Here is a 22,314-nt window from a genome sequence, read left to right on the forward strand (position 1 = left end):
ACAAGCCTGTGTACCCAATTAACCCACAACTCCCATATGTTTTGAAGGATGGGAGGAGACTCCCACAAACACAGGGAAACTCCTCACAGCACCGGATTCAAACCCACCTCACTGGCACTGTAATGGCGTTGCGCTAATCGTGCCATCATGAAGGCAGACTAATTTCTAAATGGGGAGAATATTGAAATTTTCCAGATGCAAAGGGACCTGGGAGATCTTGTACAGGACGGCCTGAAGGTAAACTTGCAGGTTGAGTCAGTGGTGAAGAAGGCGAATGCAATGTTGGAGTTCGTTCACGTCAAGAGGAATATAAGATTCGAGGTGTGATATTAAGGCTTTATAAGGCACTGGGGAGACCTCAGTGAGCATTGTGAGCTTCTTGTTTAAGAAAGTACGTACTGACATTGGAGAGGATTCCAAGGAGGTTCACAAGGATGATTCCAGGAATTTGAGGAGCATTTGACAGCTCTTGGCCTGTACTCGTTAGAATTTAGGAGAATGAGGGGGAGGATCTCATTGAAATATTTTGAATATTGAAAGGCAAGGACAGAGCTGTTTCCCATGGTGGGAGAGTCTAGGAAGAGAGGGCACAACTTCACGATTGAAGATCGTCCACTTAGAACAGAGATGCGGAGAAATTTATTTGCCCCGAGGGTGGTCAATCTGTGGAATTTGTTGCCACAAGTGGTAGTGGAGGGTGTCATTGAGTGAAGGCAGAGATTGATAGGTTGATGATGAGCCAAGCGATTAAAGGCTATAGGAAGAAGTTTGGGGATTGGGGCTGAGTGGGAAAACTGATTAACTCATTGAATAGCGGGGCAAGCTTGATGGGCTGAATAGCCTATTTCTGCTCCTACTGGATGTCTTGTGGTCTTATGATATACATAGAGTAAATGCAAACAGGCTTTTTCCACCGAGGTTGAGTGAGACAAGAAGTAGAGGACATGGGTTAAGGGTGAAAGGTGAAATGTTTAAATTTTGACATATAGCAAGGTACCAGGCCCTTCTGGCCCACGAGCCCGTGCTGCCCAATTACACCCAATTAATCTACAATCCCATACATTTTTGAACAGTGGAGGAAACCAAAGAGCTCAGAGGAAGCCCGCGCAGACATGACGAGAGCATATGAGCTGCTATCAGCGCAGGATTTGAAACCCAATCGCTGGTGCCATAATACCGTCGTGCCAACCGCTAGGGTAACTTTACAGCCCTGGTAAAAGGAGGAATTTCTTCATACAGAGAGTGGTGGGAGTGTGGAATGAGTTGCCAGCTGAAGATAAATGTGGGCTCAATTTTAACATTTCAGAAAAATTTCAACAGCTACATGGATAGGAAGTGCATAGAGAACTATGGTCTAGGTGCAGGTCAATAGGGTGAGATGGGCTGAAGTATCCTTTGGTTCTGTCAAAGCATGTCCTTTAAGAGAATGGTGATCCCACTTCAAATCATAACGGGCACACCACACGGCTGGTCCCAGGGCGAACCGTACGGCCGGTCCTGGTGCAGAGGCACAAACCAGAACTTCTGCCCATTTCTCTCTCCACAGCTGCTACCTGACCCACTGAGTATTTCCAACATTTTCTGGGTATTTTTTTATCTCCTTTGTCCAGCATCTGCAATTTTATTTTGGTTTACTTGTTCTGTCGAACATGGATCACCTCATCTGGATTTTAAGGAATATCAAAACAAGACTATTCAGCCCCTTGAGGCTGTCCCTGCTAACCAGATGGTGGCTGGTTTGCATTTCCTGAAGCTTTGTTATCCACATCACCAACCAACAAAAATCCAAAGGTTACTGACCTAAAAATTCCCGCTGATGTTTGGACAGAATGGAGGAGTGTTCCAGGCTTCCTTGTGTGGAGCACACCTCCCAGTGACTTTGGGGCAGCACAGATGCCAGTGCCCCAGATTTAAGGAGTAAAGCACAAAAATGCAGACACCGGGGTTGAAGTAAAGGTGTACTGCTGGAGAAACTCAGCAGGTCAAACAGTGTTTATACAGCGAAGATAAGGATACAACTGATGTTTTGGGCTTGAGCCCTTCATCAAGGAATGGAAAAATGTCAGCAGGCATCTGAACAAAAAGGTAAGGGCGAGAGGGTTCAGGGCCCCAGGTTCAATTCTGACTTCAGGTGCTGTCCGTGTAGAGCTTGCATGTTCTTCTTGTGACCGCATGGGTTTCTCTAGGGTACTCTGGTTTCCTCCCACATCCTGGATATGTGCAGGTGGGGCAGGGGGAAGAATTTAGGTGAGAATGTGGGGAAACAAACTATATTTGTGTAAAATGTAGCCCTTAGTGCAGTATTGTGGGAGGTTCTGAAGTTGAACTCACACACCTGCTGTTATTAGATTCCACACAACCTGTGCTGAGTTGGAGTGAAGGTAATGTCTTAATCTCTTAGGCTAGTTCTCCACCCAGTAATAAACTGCCCAACCCAATTGAGAATCATCCAAAATATATTCAAATTTACCCAAATCACCCACATTGTGTCTAACCTTTAACTGCACTCTCACAACACTGACCTCAGCTTACACTAAATGTGTGTTTTATATTTACTATCTAGTTCCATATTGGGGTCATTTAGAATCAGAATTCATATGTCACAAAATTCATTGTTTTGCTATAAATTACATTCTTTTTAAAAAAACAATTTAGGGCAAAAGCAGTGGAAAAAGTGAGGTCATGTCTGTGGTTCATTGTCCATTCAGAAATCTGCTGGCGGATTGTGCCGCTGGGTGTTCGTCTTCAGGCTCCTGCACCTCCTTCCTGATGGAAGCCGTGAGAAGAGAGCAAGGCCTGGGTGGTGGGGGTCCTTGAGGATGGGGGGGGCTGCTTCCTTAAGACACCGCCTCTTGTCGACGTCCTCGATGAGGTGAAGTCTGGTGCTCGTGATGGTGCTGGCTGAGTTTACAACTCTCTGCAGCTTTTTCCTGTCCTGTGCATTGGCACTTCCGTACCAGACAGTTGGAATGCTCCTCCAGGTCCACCTGTGGACATTTATGAGTCTTTGGTGATGTAGCACATCTCCTCAAACTTCTCATGAAGTACAGCTGCTGACAGACCTTCTTCAAGGATGCATTGGCACTGTGGTCCAATGATAGATCTTCAGAGATGTTGTATAATGTATACTATTGTAATGCCTCTTTAACTATAGTTACCTGTTTGGCTGCAGCAAGTAAGAATTCCAGTGCCTCTGTACACTGTACTTGCGTATATGATAATAATCTCTTTATCTTTATCAACTGTTGGGAGTAGAATAGCTTTCTGTGGCTGGTGCACCAACAACAACAAATTGCACTAACATTGCAAAATCGTCATAGGAACATTCACACGAATGGAGATATTTGGAGAGGTAACGCAGGCTTGGCCTGATTTTAAGGATCATCTTAAATGTTCAGAGAATGAGCTTAGAACTCACACCCGTAGAACACTGCAGCACAGAACCAGGCCCCTTCGGCCCTTCTAATCTGTGCCAAACAATTATTCTGTCCAGTCTCACTGGCCTAAACGGGTAAAAAATATGGAAGTTCAAAATCGCCGTTAGTTCAGAAATCACGCAACACGCAGTCTCAGGCAACCAGGAAAATCACTTTCTGCCATTCCCGTAGGTGCTATACTCTACATATGTACCTCTACATATCTAATCTGTTAGTGATAAATTAATCATATACATTGTACATAATTGAGTACATCATTTACATCAATCCTATATTCAACCCATGTTAATTCTCCCCACATTACTATCAACTCCCCCTAGATTCCACCGCCTCTACAAGGTGGAGACAATTTGCACCAGCCAGGTAACCTTCAACCCTATGTAATTTTGGTTTGTGGAGTACCTGAGGCAGGTGGAGGTGGGGGTTATTGGGAGAGAACGTGCCAACTCCACCCAGGCTGCGCGGGAGGTCAGGATCAATACTAGGTCACCGGAACTGGTGGACAAGTGGCTCGATCACAATGGACCAATTGCACGCACAGCCATCAAAATGAAAGAGCCTGCCACAATTTGGTGATCTGCAGATGCGGTGGTTGTAGTAAAAGCACAGAAATGCTGAAGGAACTCAGCCAGTCTCACGGTGTCCATAGGAGGTGAAGATATATAATTAATGCTTCAGGCTTCAGCCCTTCTTCAAGGTATGAGTAAAAAGCAGACAGGGGCTTGGGGAGGAAGAAAGAGCAGGGGGAGGAGTATAGACCAACAGGCAAAAGATTGGACATGGATGGGACACAGGAGAGAGGAAGGGTGAGAATTGATTGAGGAAGGGAGGGTTGTTTTTGGTTCTGTGGAAGCAGAGCTGGGGAAAGGTGACAGAGGGATGTTTCTAATGGAAACCAGAGAAGTCGATGTTAATGCCATCTGGTTGGAGGGTGCCTGGCTGGAAGATGAGGTGTTGTTCCTCCAATTTGCGGGTGGTCTCAGTCCAGGCAGTTCACGAGACCATGAGCAGACATGTTGATGTGAGAGTGGGTCAGGGAAATGAAATGGGTAGCACCAGCTCCTGGTGAGGAAGTTTCAAGGAACTGGAGGCACCGGAATCACAATCCGCTGGACAAACTCAGTGCGTCGAGCAGCATCAGTGAGAGAGAAGAACGGTCGACGTTTCACCGAGTGAGGTGGACTTTGGTGAAGGGCTCAAGCCCAAAACGTTGGTTCTGTATCTTTGCCTTTGTTACATAAAGGTCACTGTTTGACCTGCTGAGCTTCTCCAGCACTTTTTATTTTTACCTCAACCACGGTGTCTACAGGATTTTGTGATTTACTCCTGAATTTTAATAGATGCTATCCTTGCTGAACAGAATCAAGGAGTGATGTGCAGTGCCCAGCTTGTTTAAGTGGGACTAGCTTGGTCAACATAGGCTGGTTTGGCCTAAGGGCCTGTTTCTATGCTGTAGAACCCTCTGACTTGCATGTCCAAAGCAGCAAGTTGACGTTTTAACCAACTTTCTTGCAGACCACGAGGTGCAGAAACTAAAGGTCGGACTGGATTCATTACTTTCTGCCAATGAAGAAAAGGTAATGTCCGCAAATAATTTCCCACTGCACATTACCGTCCATCGTTCCGACCACAACCCCCACCTCCGACACTCTCCACCTTCCAAAGGGAGTGGCTGTCCTTCTGTCGTACTGGAGTTCACGGTTGTGGGGTGGGGGGAAGCTTCAGATAGAAGGTCAAAGGGAGCCCTCGTCTCCAAAGCAGCAGCTTGTGGTTTGGGTCAGCCATTCCCAACCTAGTTTTTTTAGGGGGGCTCTGGCCCCACTAGGACCCTACTCAAAGTTTATGGGCTCCCTTCTCTGTGCAGCAGTCAAGTTTAAAAGTTAGATTTTTTAAGTTTAGGCATACAGCACAGTAACAGGCCATTTCGGCCTGTGCCGCTCAATTGACACCCAATTAACCTACATCCCTGGTATGTTTTGAACAGTGGGAGGAATATGGAGCCCCCAGGGGAAAGCCCCTGCAGACACGGGGAGAAAATGCAAACTCCTTACAGACAGTTCAGGTTTCGAACCTTGGTCCCGATCGCTGGCGCTGTAACAGCATTGTGCTAACCGCTACACCAACCGGCCCACCCAGTTGGTGTCTCCTGTACTTCTCGCCTACTGACTAAATAAAAAACATTTAAAAAAAATACTTGTGTCACGTGAGGTGAAAAAGAAAGCAAAGTTTTTACTTAAATGGGCTGGGGGCCCCGGTTGAGAATGGCTGGTTTAGAGATCTGGACCCTAGGTTCAGGAGGCAGCACCAGTGTGGCATTGCGGGTGTGCAGTGACTTTGGACGTGATGTCCATCAGCTGAGACCTGCCCTGGGCAAAAGATCCCATGGATGCCATTCCACAGTTGACTTCCGCCAACTCCCATCCTCCATTCAACGTCACTTCCTCGTTGCAGAAGGCCATGGCCTGGCTTGCTCCCCATCTCTTTCTATTGATGGGATCTTACTGTGCCAAGATCAATTGGAACGTTTCCCTGCTTTCCTTTTCTTTTTCCAATCTTTTTATTGAATTTTGATGTGATAATGAAACACAGTACACAATGCACGGAGAAAATAAGGAGACATGGTTGACAAGATTACAATGTACAACAACCAATGAAAAACAATAGTGTCTTCAACACCCCAGACAGAACAAGAGAAAAAGAATTCACTTTATACTAACCCCCCCCCCCCATACTAATCTATAAAAATAATAACTATGAAAAGCAAAAACAACATTTGAAAAAAAAAGCACTAGGAAGCCTTGGAACAACGTTATCAAATCTAAGAAGCCTGTCCTCACCCACAAGAGAAATTTGATGATAGGGACATGAACTCCTAAAGTAAACCATTTGAACTTGTATGATTGGGCGGCTCCTGATACCCACTTGTGCAGCCGCGAAGCGCTTTGCTGCAAAATGTGTTATAAAAATGCACTCCTTTCATTGCCAAGGGGTCAACGGTTTGAATGGGTTTTTGTTTGGCCAGGATTTGCGGATCGAGGAGCTGAGCCGCGTCCTGGCCCAGTGCAAACTGATGAAGCAGATGATGCTGATGGCTCAAGGTAGGCTCTCTGTTTGTTTGGCACAGTGAGATGGGTTCTTCGTAGTGTTGAGGGATGTACTAAAGGTCCCTCCACACTGTTAGGAATTCTGCCATTAACCATGTACTCTGACCACAAGTCTGAGCTTCCAAAGTGTATCACTTCACATTTATCCATCTGCAATCTCTTCACCCAACTCTGCATCCTGACTAGATCCTGTTGTAACTTACGAAAAACTTCTGCATTATCTTCAGTACCTCCAGCTTTCATGTCATCTGCAAACTTACTGACTTCCTTGCAGGACCACAACATCTGGGCTGCTCACCCTCCCTCCAGAGAATGCCATGAACTCGATCTGAGATATCTTGGATCCTGGCACCAGGGAGATAAAATACCATCCGCGATACTCAGTCTCTTCCACAGAACCTCTTATCTGTCCCCCTAACTATGGAATCCCCCATCACTACAGCTCACCTCTTCTCCTCCCTTGCCACAGGACAAGATTCTGTGACATAGACCTGATCGCAGTGGCCTGTCCCTTATAGGTTGTTTCCTGTGTCCCCCCCAACAGTATCCAAAATGGTATATTTGTTATTGAGGGAACGGCCACTGGGGTGCCCTGCACTGCCTGGCTGCTCCCTTTCCCTCTCCTGCCTCTCATCCTCTCTGCCTCCTGAATGATCCAAAATTCATCCAACTCCAGCCCCAATTCCTTAACTCAGTTTGTCAGGAGCTGCAGCTGGATGCACTTCTTGCAGATGAAGTTGTCAAGGATACCTCCGGCTTCCCTAATGACCCACATCCTGCATAAGAATAATTCCCCTGCCTTGGCTGCCATTCCCACGGTTTATGACCGGAGGAACAAAATACATGATATATAAAACCTTCCCTATTGGATGAATCCTTTTTGTTCCTTGAAAAGGGTGGCCCTTTTCTACTTCAACCCCTACTATCCCTCACCTCTTACCTGTTTGTGCTGAAGCCTGTGGAGCCAAAACCTTTTACCACTCTGACTCTGCCTTCTCTGACAATAACCGCTCCCTTGGCTATAATGTTCTATATTCCATAGTGAATGATGGTCCTTGGTGTGCATCCCAATGCATTATCTCCAGTTGTTGACTGAATTCCTAGCCCATTGTGTCAAGCAGTCCAGCTTTCCTTGGTGAAGGGTTCAGGCCCGAAACATCGACTACCCTTTACTACCTGTGGATGCTGTGTGACCTGCTGTGTTTCTCCAGCACATTTGTGTATCCCACCACCCCCTATATCTGCTCATTGCTTTGGTCAGCAATCCAGAGGACATCTGTAGAAGGTGGGGGGAGGAAAGTTTAAGGGAGACATCAAAAGTATGTTTTTTTTTTACACAGTTGGTGGCCTGGAATGCACTGCTTGTGGGGTGGGGGGGGGTGGGTGGTGGGTGGAGGCTGGTACAATAGGGACATTCAAAAGATTCAGGAACATGGATGTAAGAAAAATAGAGGGTTCTGGGTTTAAGGTAGGGAAGGATTTGATTATTGTGGAGTCAGTTTACATAGATTAGCATAACATCGTGGGCCAAAGAGTCTGGACTGCACTAGAATTTTACTAATTTTAAGATATTGTTCTACGTGGGTATAGTTTGTTTCGTTGAATTTAGACTTCAGAAGTTAGGATATGGAGAGTTTGGTTGAGGTTGCTGGGAGTATGTCAGTTACTGCAACCAGCAAGAGCCCTCCTCTGTTTCTGAACCCTGGGCTCCTTGCTTCAAGGCACAGGGATTTGTAACTACGTTTCCTTTTATTTACTTTGTAATACACAAAATTATTCCGGTAATATCTTTTTTGAAATGTTCAATGTCCAGTTTCAATTTGGTGTTACTGGTTTGCAAATTGATTTCAAAGCACAATACCATAAACCCCTAAATGGCCAACACCCCTCATTCCTCTCTCCCAGGCCAATGCTGCCAGCACTTGGCTATGGGTCCTGTCCCATGCATGCCTGTCACTAAATGCCTTATCCCAAGCTCTGCCATAGGAAGAGAGAGGAAAAGATGCAAAGCCTCCTTGAAGAGAAGGCAACATACCCACTGACTGGCAACCTTTTAGCCATGATCTTGTGCTCTCAATCATAAGATCTATTCTCCTCTACACCCTTTCAAAAGTATCCACATCCTTCCTGCAACAAGCCGACCAGAACTGAATGCTTGGTCCAACTGGAATTTTCTAGAACTAAAGAGTAATATCATGGCTCTTGAACTCAATTCCCCGACTAATGAAGGCCAGAACACAATACGCTTTCTTAACCACCCTATCAACTCGCGGGGCAACTTTGAGGGATCTGTGGGCTTTGGCCTCAAGATCCCTCTGCTCCTGCACGGAGATAAGGACCCTGCCATTAATCACGAACACCGCCTTCACTCTTAAAAGCTTCACACAGGCCAGCGGTTTGGAAGCATGCACATGGTGGGCAGAAGGACCTGCAACTGTTCTGTGGTTCTCTGTCATCAAAATGGTCGAGACCACTGGGGTCTCCCTTTCCTCCACTGACGATATTCACCGGGAGCGTTACTTAAAAAGGGTTCAAAGAATTATTGAGGACCCTTTCCATCCAGCACACTAGATCTTGTGTTTTATTGACAGCACGGTAAAAGCCATTTCCAGCCATTCCATCAAATTATACCTCAATTAACCCACAACCACTTTACATCTTTGGAGGGTGGGAGGAAACTGGAGCACACAGAGGAAACCCACACAGACACGGGGAGAACATGCAAACCCCTTACAGACAGCACCAGATTCAAACCCTGGTTACTGGTGCTGTAATAGAATTATGCTAACTGCTACACTAACCATTCGGTCAAGCTACCCACCACCATCAGGATGGAGGTACAGGAGCATCAAAATCCAGACTGCCAGGCTGGGGAATAACTTCTTCCTGCAGACTGTGAGATTGATGAACTGAGAATCATCAAATCAAAATATTTATATATATTCACTTTAAATGTTATCTTTCTACAGTGCAACTCCGATTATCCAAAATGGTTGGGATTAGGCCTATGTCGGATAAAAATTCTTTTGGATAACTGGTCATTTTTTAAAAACAGACCAGTAGCAACAGCAAATCACTTGTATCAATTTTTAAACAAGAGAAGGCTTGTTAAACATTAAAATAATGTGTAATTCTCACCAAAAGAAACGCTGGCTGCAACACCATCACCGTGACCTCCCAACCACCACCGCCAATCTCTGACACGAACTCACCACTGCCACTGATCCCCAGGGAGGTGTCTCGGGGTGGTGGAACACTCACTGGCGAGTCAGTGGGCTTCTGACTCCCCAGTCACCGGAGCTCCCAACGCCCAAGTCCCAACTCCGAATCCTCCCCTAGGCCTTCTGCATAGAAGGCCAAGGGGAGAGTTTGGAGTCAGCATCCAGTGTGCCAGGAGGGAACACTAAACCCGAGAGGCTGCTCTCCTTGACGACACCAGGACAAGGGGGTTCCAACTGCTTGCAGCTGGGAGACGGTGACGCATAGTTTGAGAGGGGGAGTTGGAGAGAAAAGTCAATGAGGGGAAGGGAGTTACCTGAAATGAGGACCATCGTCGTTCTCATATCATGTCGAGTGAAATTTTTTTCAATCTGTGAGGTCAGTCAGCTCTGAAAAAATTCAGTCAAATGAGGATTTCTGATTTGTTTTGGATATCCCCATTTATCCAAAAAATTTTTTGGATAAATGAAGATTTCAGAGAATGCGATTTTGGATAATCAGAGTGTTGTACTATATATATTTTAACTTAAATTTAGACATATAACACGTTAACTGGCCCTTTCAGCCCATGAACCTGTGCCGCCCAATTGACCTACACACCCAGTAGTGGGTTTGGATAGTGGGAGGAAACTGGAACTCCCAGAGGAAACCCATGCAGACACGGGGAGAATGTACAAACTCCTTACAGACAGCCTTACGGATTCGAACCTGGGCTGCTGGCGCTGGAACAGTGCTGTGCTAACCGTTACATTTTGTCCTGTGTCCTGTGTGTATATCACAAGATAAAGGAACAGAAATAAGCCTATTGGCCCATGGAGTCTGCCCAACCATGAGCTGATCCATGTACCCACTCAGCCCCACTCCCCAGCTTTCTCCCCATAACCCTTGATAACCTGACTAATCATATACTTGTCTATATATATATATATATGTGTGTGTGTGTATTTTTTACACACACACACACACACACACACACACACACACACACACACACACACACACACACACGATATGCATTTGTGTATGTGTTTGCACCGTGGTCTGGAGAAGCGCTGTTTTGTCTAGTTGTATATGTATGGTCAGATGAAGTTGATTTTGAACTGTAGAAGCATGCAGTAAACTTCCCACCATTGCTTTGCTAAAGGTTCTTCAGAACAGCTACAAGTGGGTACCAGCGAAGAGGATCTGAGTGTCTGTTCAAAGGCACCTACTCCCACCAAGATGAGCCACTCAGAAGAATTGAAAGCAGAGGTAATGGTTGTGAAGTTACCTTTTGAAGTGGGTCATTTTTTTGTTCAGTTTTATCTTGGCCCAGAGGCAGGGACCTGATTTTTCTTTGATGGATGTGCGTTTCAATCACCCTTTTGAGCGGTGATGCCAAGCACAGTGTGTGCACGTTCTCCCTGTGACAGTCTGCGTTTCCCCCACCGGGCTTTCCTCCCATGTCCCAAGATCTGCGGAGTTGGTGGGTTAATTGCACAAGGTGTTTAGAGAAATAAAATTACTCCTTGTCCGTAGATGAAGGTGGGAGTTGATAAGAATTTGGGGAGAATAATTAAATGGAACAAGAAAGTCCACAGACACCAGGGTCAAGTGCAACACATCAACGTGGTGGAGAAACTCAGCTGGTCACGCAGCATCCGTGGGAAGTCAAGGGGAACCAACGTTTAAGCGGGTTTAATGTTGGGACAGTATTAATGAGCGGTTGACGGTCAGCACAGCTGCACACAGCCGAAGAGGCTGTTTCTGTGCTGTACCTCTCCATGATTCCAGAACTTTGAGTGCAGACAAATCTGTGTACTGAGAGAGGGCTGCACTGCTGGGGATGCATGCACACAAGCCCTCTGGTTACGCGGTCCAGTCAAGTGGACACATGGGTCGAATAGAGAATCCGATGGGGATTTCTCCCGCCTGAGCTATCAGTTGTCGTGTCACTGGTGGGATCTTGCTGTCCACAAAATGGCTGTTATTTTTCCCACCTCTGGCACGAATGAATTTTTTCGAAAATCATTGGTCGTGAACTACTGAAGCCGCAGAAAAGCAAGGGGCTTCCACTTCTTTCCTCAGACTTTTGTCGATGGTAAATCTTTCTGGAATTCCTTCTTAGGTACCACTTGGTGTTCCATCGTCCCCAGGCAGGTTGTACCTGACTCCCGTTGAGATTGAACCAAGGTAAGCAAGTTCAAAGGTAGCACTGGGGTTCTCCAAAGATGGGGGTGGGTGGAAGGAGCGGGGGGCAGTGAAGGTCTGGGAGGGTGAGGGGAGAGATGCGAGGGAATATTCTCACCGGGGGGGGGGGGGGGGGGAGAATGCATCTCTGTGCCAGCCAGACATTGTTTCTGGATCTCACCACCAAAGGCACTTTGTGGGGCTAGATACCTCGTCCTTCCCATGGCTGCCCAGGTTCTCCACCGAACTGTTCAACCAGACCAGTTCCTCTCTCTCTCAGGATCAGTCCTCCTTGCATTCACCAATGACCCCTGCATCCGTGTATTTTCTCATTTAATATTAATCATTGATAATGCTCTCCAACCAGATGACTTTAACATCGATTTCTCCGGTTTCTGCCAGCCCACTCTCTGTTCTCCCTCCCTTCCCCATCCCTCTGTCTCCTTTCCTCCAGCTCTCCAACCCCTTTCCCCCTATATCCCTCTCCTCATTTGCTGGTGTGCCCTCCCTCCCTTATCCACCTTTGGATCTATGGTGCCCCCTGCCTCCTCCCCCCCCCAATTTTGTTCGGGGGCCTGCCCACATTTGTCCATTCCTTGATGAAGGCCTCAAGCCCATTATGTTGGTGATGTATCTTTATCTTTACTCCATAAAGGGCACTGACCTGCTGAGTTTCTCCAACATTGTGTTTTTACATTAATCATTCTCCACACGTTCCCATTAAATCCCACCTTCATCCCACCTTCACCTACAAACAAGGAACATGAGTTGATCATGTGGAGATAGGGAACATAGAACATTACAGTACAGTACAGTTCCTTCATGTGCTGACCTATGTAAACCTACTCCACAATGATCTAACCTTTCCCTGCCTCACACCCTTTGGTGTCGGCAAGGTGTAGGACCTGTTTAGCCTCCAATTCAGGGTCACATGAAACCATGGATTGCAGATGGTGGATGGTATTTCCAAGCAGATTCTACAAATATGGTGGTATAGCTAAAAATGATGGGCAGATCAATCTGCTGATCAATGGCCAGGGTGACCTATCCAATGTGGACACTGCATCTGAAGAAGAAAACAGGAAACCACTTCAGTATTTTCCCTTGTATAATCATGAACTCAACATCGACTTCGGTTTCAGCTCAAAGATGGAGTCTTCACTGAATGGGAACAGGAGAGATCACATCTTAATTCAGAGATTGTGATGGATGAAGAGACCTGATCACCCACGCCCACCTGAATAAATGACCTCACACCCATAATCCCCTATTTTTCTTACATCCATGTGCGTGTCTAAGAGTCTTCTGAATGTCCCTATTGTACTAGCCTCCACCACCACCCCTGGCATTCCAGGTACCCACCACTCTCTGAGTAACAGACACCTTTGATGTACGTACGACAAATGTCAGGCACATGGTTCTGATCCCTGCTTTTTTGTGTGTCTGTGAAATAGAAACTAAACCCACTGATCGCCTCATTCCCACAAACCTTCATCCTCACCCTCGATTTATTCCACCCCTCCCCCCACCGTGGCTCGGATTATGGAGGATTATATGATCTCTCCGACTGGAACCTGGTGGGAGTGTGGATTTGGAGGGTCACATGACCCTCTCTGGAACCAGGTGGGATTGTGGAGGGTCACGGATCTTGCCGTCTAGAACCTGGTGAGAGTGTGGATTGTGGAGGGTCATGTATCCTCTCCATCTGGAACCTAGTCGAAAGTCACCTCACCTGCCAATGAGGGTCAAACCCACACACACCTGGCCATTGGCCCCTTTAATTACCTCATTGATACCTGGGCTGGACCCTCTAGCTGATAGCACTATAAAGCCCACCACCTCTGGGCCATCTGTTTCTTTCTCTTCTGGGATGAACCTGAGCCCCTCTCCAGGTTGGACAGTGCTGGAGAGTTATTGGTAAGGTGTGCAGACAAAGGGCTGGGAGCTGTAGTACCTTGTGTTTAGAAATCTCTGTGCCTAGTTTAGTTTAGATAAGAGCCGTGCCTGCTAAAGATATCAAGGGGTGGCGGGAATTGTATGTGACAATTGTAAAGCCTTCAACCTGTGAGTGGTTGTGAGTGTATCGTTTAATCCAGCAAGTGTGTATTTTACCACTACCTACGTGTGTAAATAAAACACTATTGTTCAACCAGCCTGTGTTCAGACTCGTTACCCTTGGGATCCATTGAACCGGTTTCACACGCACAACACCTACCCTCCCAATCCCCATACTTGCCTGCATCCCCTCTCATTTTCCCCCTAATCTTCTCTTCAGGGAGAGCCCCCTCACTTCCTACCTCTGGGAAAACCCAACAGTTCCTCATTAGCCTAGTCTGATCCATCCTCTCCCCTTCCTCCCACCTCGCCCTCATTTCACCACGACGACAAGCCTCAACCAACAGCCCGACCTGAAATGATGACTGACCATTTCCCCCCGCAGATGCCGTCCGACCCATTGAGTCTTCCCCCCACCCAACCCCACCAGCGTCTCGCTGTTTGTGACTGTACCTTCTCTGTTTACGAATGCAGTCTCCACAACCCCTGCTCTGACAATCGTTTCCTCTCAAATTCTGCAGGACGCAGCCAAGGCAGACATCCGCTAGCTTGGAGGAGCTAAATACGGTCCGATCTCAGAAGGTCAGCGCCATGCCTATTCACTTCGGGTGGGGGTAGAGGGAGAATCAAATCCGGACTCTCAGTTCCACGCAACCACAAATATGTTGGGTTTTACTGTGGAGAGGTCATTGGGAAGTTCTCAAAAACAGCGAGAGTTAGGTGAGCCTTGGAGTGGAAGGGAATGTCATTAGGATGCACCAGTTGTATTGTTCCAGGACAGTGTGGGTATCAAAAGAATATTAGGAGCCATGGCTGGGAAAGTTGCCCTGATGTGTAACACAGTTATAGTGTTATACAATGTGGAAACAGGCCTTTTGGCCCAACTCTCTATGCTGACCGAGATAACTTCCTGAGCTTGTTGTCTTCAGCCAATATCCTTGTAGTCCTTTTCTATCCATGTACCCCAAATAAGAGCATAAAAAATAGGAGCAGAAGTCGTCCATCCAGCCTGTTGAGCTTGCTCCGCCATTCATTATCCAGAGGAGGCGATTTAAAATGTTGAAGATTTTAAAAATTGGACTGATACACAGATAGGATGGGTTTAGAGGGATGTGGGCCAGTTGCAGGCTGGTGAGACTAGTGTCAGCGAGACATTTTGGTCGGCATGTGCAGGTTGGTCCAAAGGGCCTGTTTCCCTGCTGTGTGACTCAATAAAATGCAGTGATAGAGGTAGTTGTACGAGCAATCCAGTTAGACATCTCGTACATAGTACAACAAGTAAGGCACAGTACAGAAGTGCAAAGAGAGGTCAGTTGGTACTGAGCAGAGGCAACATAATGTTACTATTTTGGGGCTCATTCATGAGTCTGATAATGGCGAGATTGAAACCATTTGTCAGGCGGAGACAGACACATTGTCCATTGGGACATAGATAAACAGCATGGTAATTTTTGCCAGGGTAGAGGAGTCTAAAACTAGCACACACAGATATAAGGTGAGAGGGGAAGGATTTATGAAAGATCTGAGGGGTATCTTCCTGTCTCAGAGGGTGTGTGGAACAAGCTGCCAGAGGAAGTGGTAGAGCTGGTCTAGTTATGATATTTGGGACAGGTCCCTAGTTAGAAAGTTTGGAGAGATATGAACCACAGGCAAGAAAATGGGACCAGCTCTGGATGGCATCTTGGCCAGAAGGGATGATTTGGGCCGAACGGCCTGCTCCATGTCAATGACTCTTTAAGGGATGATGGCTTTTATAGATAAGAGCAAAATCCTAGTGTTGGGGCTGGGCTGTACGGGAGTGTAGTGGAGCAGCATTCCTTTGGAAACCTCTGGCCACAGAAACCAGATGGTTAAACGCTTGACAGAGAAGTCGAGCACACTGCTCATCGAAATGCCTTCCAATGCTTCCAGAGCCAAACGTGGCTGTGTTCTCCTTTTGTGTGGCAGAGCTCACAGTGTTCACTAACAAAATGTCGATATTAATTCTTCATTCCATCAGTCTGTGCATTAACTCCACCTTCCTCCTCTCTCCTCCTCCAACTCCGCAGCTCTCAGTCAGTGAGAATGAGGAACCCCAGCAATCTGAGGTATTAACTTGTTTATTTAACCTTTAATATCCTCTTCGCTACCCCCATTGGTTACTGTGCCACTCAATGTCCGCGTGCATGTGCCTAGTGGGAAAGGGGATTGTCAGCCTGCTCTTAAATGAAATCCTTGGAATCTCCAACATAATCTTAACCTACTTAAGCCCCTGCTGCAAAGTTCTGCGATGCCTTTGTTTTTGATGAGGCTGTTTTGGGCTTATCCATTTCTGGAGGGGTGATGGGCTTTGCTGGGGAGGCTGGCATTTCTTGCTGAGTTACCCCGAACTCGTGCCCTGGCGGGATTGATCGAGAAACTTTCCCCCCTCCCTCCAGTAGGTGGTGGTCAAGAGTCAACCAGTTGTTGCGAAGTTCCCTTCAGTCCTTGGCTAGGTAATGATGAAGCCTCGTGTAGCAACCTGGAGTTTCTGGAGACAGATCTTCTCGGATGTCTTCAATCGCTGAGCTCGTCACACCCATGCAACCTGGGAACTGCTTCACTGCATACACATAGACAAGAGAACATGACAGAGCAAGCCCTTCAACCCGTGATGTTGTATTGACCTACGTAAACCAAACACCACAACAATCTAACCTTGCGTCCCCAACCCTCAATTTTTCTTACGTCCACGTGGTTGTCTGAGAGTCTTTTAAATGTCCCTATTGTAACAGCCTCTGTCACCACCCCCGGCAATGGATTCCAGGCACCCACAACTCTCTGTATAAAAAAAAATGTATCGCTGATGTCTCCCCTAAACTTGCCTCCAGTCACCTTTAACTGTTGTCCTTTATTGCCCCAGGAAAAAGGTTCTGGCTGTCCACTATATTTAAGCCATTCATCATCTTATGCACTTCTATTAAATCACCTCTCATCTTCTGTCACTACAAATTAAAAAAAAGTCTGGCTTTATCAACCTTGCTTCATAAAGGCATTCTCTGTACTGGGAAGGAAGGGATCAGGTTGAAACCTTCTTTCTGATATTCTGTAATCTGGTAGCTGAACCTGTAATGCAGATCTACACTAATTTACTAATTCTAACTAAGATCTAAGCCATTACAACTATTGAGATCCCAACCATCAGTGTTCTTGAGTTATGGAAACTTTGGGATATGGACATTTCTTTGAACTCTTGGTGTGTCTACACTTAAAACAGATAGGGAGAGATGATCAGGTGCAGTTTCTGTTATTGCCATAAAACACTACAGCACAGAAACAGGTCACCTAGTCCATGCCACAAGATAAAGGAACAGAAGTAGACAATTCAGCCCATCACAACCCACCTTAAGCTAAACTGTTCTCACATCTAATTCCAAATTCCGACCTTTTTCTCATAGACCTTGATACCCTGACTAATTAGATACCTATTAAACTCCCCCAATGATCGGGCCTCCACAGCTGTATGTGACAACAAATTCCACAAATCCTCAAACTATTTATTCTGACGAGTCCCTTCAACAGTAGACTGGTGCTCAGTTGAGGTGAAATGTCTCTTGCTCGGAGGACTGAGAACTGTTAGAATCCTCAGCCGCACCTGGGGGAGTTCAAGATTGTTAGAGACTAGTAGAATCGTAGAATTTGGAGACCACATGGGAAACATTCAACCTGTTTGTTCTGCTCTGGATTCATTAAGATTTTTCTATGGAGGTTGGCTGAGAAAAGAACTAGAGGACATGGATTAAGGGTAAAAGGTGAAATGTTTAAGGTAGTGGTTCTCAACCTTTTTCTTTCCACTCACATACCACTTTAAGGAATCCCTATGCCATTGGTGCTCTGTGATTAGTAAGGGATTGCTTAAGGTGGTATGTGGGCGGAAAGAAAAAGTTTGAAAACCACTATTTTAATCATACCGCATTGACTTTTTTTCATAATTCCAAAGGAAATGGGCCAATGACAATTTTTCTCAAGCAAAATATTTCAGTAACAATCAGGTCTAGAGCAGTGATTCTCAACCTTACCTTCCCACTCACAACCCACCCTAAGCAATCCCTTATAAATCACAGAGCACCAACGGCGTAGGGATTCCTTAAAGTGGGATGTGAATGGAAAGAAAAATGTTGAGAACCATTGGTTTAAAGCACACAAGTCAAACTCTGGCCCGCGATATAATTATATTTGGCCTGCAAGATCATTTCAAAAATGTATTAGAGGTGGCCCGCTGGCCACCGCGCCAGTATAGCGCATGCACAGCTAATACTTCAAATCCCAGAATGCATTGGCGTCAGCCCGCTAATCGCCCCCACCTCCTGTTTACGTTGCAGGGTCTCACCGTGGACTCTGGTTTTGTGGCCTGGCCGGTGTCAGGGGAAGCCAAGGCCGCTTCCCAGCACCCGGAACCGGAGGCCTCGGGCCTGACCTCGCCAAGACTGTTGCCCACTTCCCCTCCCTGCCGCAGGCCGACCCGCGACTCACGGTGACGGGGCCGCTGATCCGCCGAGATGCCACCCTGCAGCGAGAGCCGATGCTCCCGCACTGTCTTTGTCCAACCCGATCGCCCGCAAACCCCCGCCCTCCCACACACAGGCCTGAGTAAGTATTATGAACTTTAATCTCAGGATAAAACGATCTTCCAATAGTTTCATGTCACAGTGATAAATATATTCCTGGTTAAAAATGGTCCTGCACCTGGATACAAGCTCATTAGGAATAAAACTTGAAAAGTGTGTAAATCAAAGGATATCTCTACCAATGGAAAAAGGGCATGGCAAATAACCCTGCTAGAGTTCATGCCCACAATCAGTCACCCATTTGATTGTTTCAGGAATCATGTTATTCTCCCACATTCTCAATAGCCCTCAGATTTTACTATTCGACAGCACGCTAGCAACATTTGACAAATCCTCTATAGAGAAATATTATTTATTGAATATTTTATTTCTCATTTGTTAATGCTTCTGGAAAGAGTTTATCCAAAACTATTATTAAACATTTATTTTAATAAGAAAAAGTTTAACATTACATATGTTGAAAGAAGAGAAAACCTCCAGATGTTGTTGAAAATTTTCAATAAATATTTAGTTCGGCCCTTGACTTAGTCCAAGTTTTTAATTTTGGCCCTCCGTGAATTTGAGTTTGACGCCCCTGGTTTAAAGGGAACATTTTCACTTGGAGAGGGCTGAGAGTGTGGAATGAGCAGCCAGTGGAGGTGGTGGATGTGGGTTTTGATGTTGACATTTAAGAGAAGATTGGACAGGTACACGGGGATACGGCCCGGGTGCAGGCCAGTGGGATGAGCCAGAATAGTTTGGCATGGACTGGCTATAACAGAAATTTCTCCTGAACTTCTTTCCCTGTCCGTTTTTAAGTGTAGACGCACAAGGATTCCAGAAACTATGCAAAAGTTTCCTGAGTCAGAAATACTGTTGGCTGGAACTCAACAGTAGTACTGGATTAGATCTTATCTGTCTCCATGTCACATTCGTCTTTCACCCCATGCTCTTCAGTCTACAAACGTGTCTGTTTCTAACTGAAACTATCTTAGCTTCCACTGCATTCCATGCCAGGGAAATCCACAGGTCCTCCAACCTCTCTAGAAATTTCTTTTGGTCTCTCTCCTAATTCGAGTTTTCTCATTCCAAAACAGGCCCTTCTGCCCAATTTGCCCATGCTGACCAAGTTGCCTACCGTTTGCCTGTGTTTGGACCATACCCCTCAGAACCTTTCCCATCCATGGGCCTGTGCAAATGTCTCTTAAGTGTTATAATTGTCCCCGCCTCTCCCACTTCCTCTAGCAGCTTGTTCCACACACCCCCCACCTTCTGTGTGAAGAAGGAGCTCCTCAGATCTCTTAAATCTTTCCCCACCCCTCATCTTAAAGATTTACTCTCTAGTTTTAGATTCCCTTACATCATGAGAGATAGGAGCAGAAGTAGACCATTTGGCCCATTGAGTTTGCTCTGCCTTTCCAATGTGAGCTGATCCATTCTCCTACTGAGTCCCTCTCCCCATAACCCTTACCCTGGGAGTAACCTGTGACCATTCACCTTATCCAAGCTCCTCCATCAGTTCCTGGCTCCGCCTGCTCTGTTCCTGGGAGAAAAGTCCCAACCTAGCCACCCTCTCCACAGTTTGGGAATGGGTTGTCGAGGGACCAAAGATGAAAGGGAGAAAGTATTTAACCCAGATGTTGTCATTGTGGTTTGGAGCAGGTTTGAGAAACCAGCTGGTCTTATACTGCCCGTCACCTTCTGTTCAGTGTCACGATGCGTCTGATATCTATTGAGCATCTCTTGCCTTTGTTCAACAGCGAAAGCCTTACTTGGATGACAGCAAGTACCAGACCTTTCCAGGGAAAGTCTCAGCCTCAAATCACTTGGACAAGGGTGACCATTTCTCTCAGAAACAAGGGTTCGCTGCTGACCCAAGCTCAACAGCAGGAGGTGCTGAAGACTGGGAGAGCTCAACCACCAACCTGAGTATGTATGGCCGATTCAGAGTCCCTCTCGGTTGGTACAGGCCGCTTTGTGGCTGAAATAGTTTTACCAAAATTGGTATTTGTGAACTTTGTTTTTTAAAAAACAATACAAATGGGTAGAAACCCTTTTGGCCTCTGAAACCCATGCCACCCAATTAAGCTACCAACCCAGTACGGTTTGGAGGAATTTGAGGAACAACCACATCATGTTCTCTGGCGAGACTATACTTGGAATATTTTGTTCAGTCTGGTTCCCTCATTACAGGAAGGTTGTGGAAGTTATGGAGAGGGTGCAGAGGAGATTCATCAGGATGTTGCCTGGATTGGAAAACAAGTCTTATGAGGCAAGGTTAGCAGAGCTGGGACTTCTCTCTGTGGAGTGTAGAAGGATGAGAGGAGACTTGATAGAGTCTCATAATCTTGTAGGAGGCCAGCGCCAGAGGACATATGTACAAAATCATGGGAGGAAGTGCAAGGGAGACATCGGCGGTAAGTTCATGAGCTGCCTTCTTGAACTGAAAGCCTGAATGAAAATATTGTTCCCAAAAGCTGTCCCACTATCTCATGGCTGTGCTTACAATGGTGCCATTGGTAGATCAGATATTATTTATGGTCATGTAATAAAACAGAAATGTAATGTTACACAATATTTCCTTTAGCCTACCATAACGCAGGCAAAGATTTGCTATTAGCACTGCCCAGCGCCCCTTACAGTCAGAGAAAGAGAGGACACCCCCCCACCAGAGTCAATATCCATGGATTTGCCTCCCGCAGCCTCTGCAACCGCACAAGATTCCAGTTCAGTTCAAACCATCGGCAACCCAAGCTCCAGATCCAAACCTCCGACATGATAAGAAAGCCCTCAAGTGCCCAGGACCCTTCGTGGGCCCTCCTTGTCCTTAACCCCAGTTCCGATACCTGGTTCTCATGAGGCAGTCTCCCAGCAGCCCGCGGCTTTGACCTTGAGCCGCCCACAGCCCGTCTGGATTCCTCGCCCATAAGCCACACGGGTGTGTCCTTCAGCTGTAGACCCCCCTCATTGGTCCACCACCACCATGGCCACTGTCCTCAGGGCCGTCTTCTCCACCTCAGCGGGGGAGGGGGATGTTCTTCTTATTACTCGTGCCATGTATGTGCCAGCCCATGACACCAATGCCAAGCACCATTTTGGGCCCAGACCCTTAGCCGTTTAAACCCTGTACAGAGCCATAGACAGTAGAAATGGGTGATTGGACCCCACAGTACTGTGTATCTGCTCCCCATTCTCCCTGAGTCCACACCACTTTTGCATGCCACACCCTTCCTGCCTGTTAATGGTACATTCTGCCATTCAGATTTGATGCCACACTTTACTGCAAATGCATTCCATTATAATTTGCCATGTCAACATCTCCTGTGTCAAATGTCACAGGGTAGTGTTGCACACTCTGGCCACTAGATGGCCCTAAAGAGTGAATTTCTTGAATTTGCCTTGAGAATCTCCCAAAGGAAACTGGGAAGCCCCAGAGGTGACCTGGCAGGAGAGATTTGATGAGGTAGAATGTTAACTAAGATGGATAAACTTCCAAGTCAACGTTTAGAAGAAGAAATGAAAGTCAAAAGTCTTCAGATGCTGTGATTGTAATAAAAGCACTGAAATGCACAAGGAACTCAACAGATCTCACAGTGTCCATTGGAGGTGTGAAAGAAGTGAGAGAGGGGAATGGAATCCTTACAAGGGACAGCAAGGTTGCTGTGGGAGATAGTACCTCCTATGGACGCTCAGAGACCTGCTGAGTTTTTTTTAACTTAGACATCCAGCACGACAACAAGCCATTTCGGGTCATGAGTCCGTGCC

General features: G+C 46.4%; 1 protein-coding gene across 13 annotated transcripts in view; it reads left to right on the top strand.

The window, feature by feature from the left end:
• ppfibp2a (PPFIA binding protein 2a) overlaps positions 1-22,314 on the top strand; it is a 156,421-nt gene that overhangs the window by 109,930 nt on the left and 24,177 nt on the right. For 12 of the 13 annotated variants that reach the window (XM_069903068.1, XM_069903073.1, XM_069903071.1 and 9 more), the window contains 7 exons: positions 4,953-5,014; positions 6,460-6,535; positions 10,905-11,011; positions 11,868-11,932; positions 14,506-14,566; positions 16,033-16,071; positions 20,310-20,478. In XM_069903068.1, coding sequence (XP_069759169.1) covers positions 4,953-5,014; positions 6,460-6,535; positions 10,905-11,011; positions 11,868-11,932; positions 14,506-14,566; positions 16,033-16,071; positions 20,310-20,478 — 579 coding nt within the window. The remainder of the gene's footprint in view (positions 1-4,952; positions 5,015-6,459; positions 6,536-10,904; positions 11,012-11,867; positions 11,933-14,505; positions 14,567-16,032; positions 16,072-20,309; positions 20,479-22,314) is intronic. The other variant, XM_069903077.1, reaches the window with a different exon arrangement.

Source organism: Narcine bancroftii, chromosome 1 (assembly GCF_036971445.1).
Source record: "Narcine bancroftii isolate sNarBan1 chromosome 1, sNarBan1.hap1, whole genome shotgun sequence".
Taxonomy (NCBI): Eukaryota; Metazoa; Chordata; class Chondrichthyes; order Torpediniformes; family Narcinidae; genus Narcine; species Narcine bancroftii.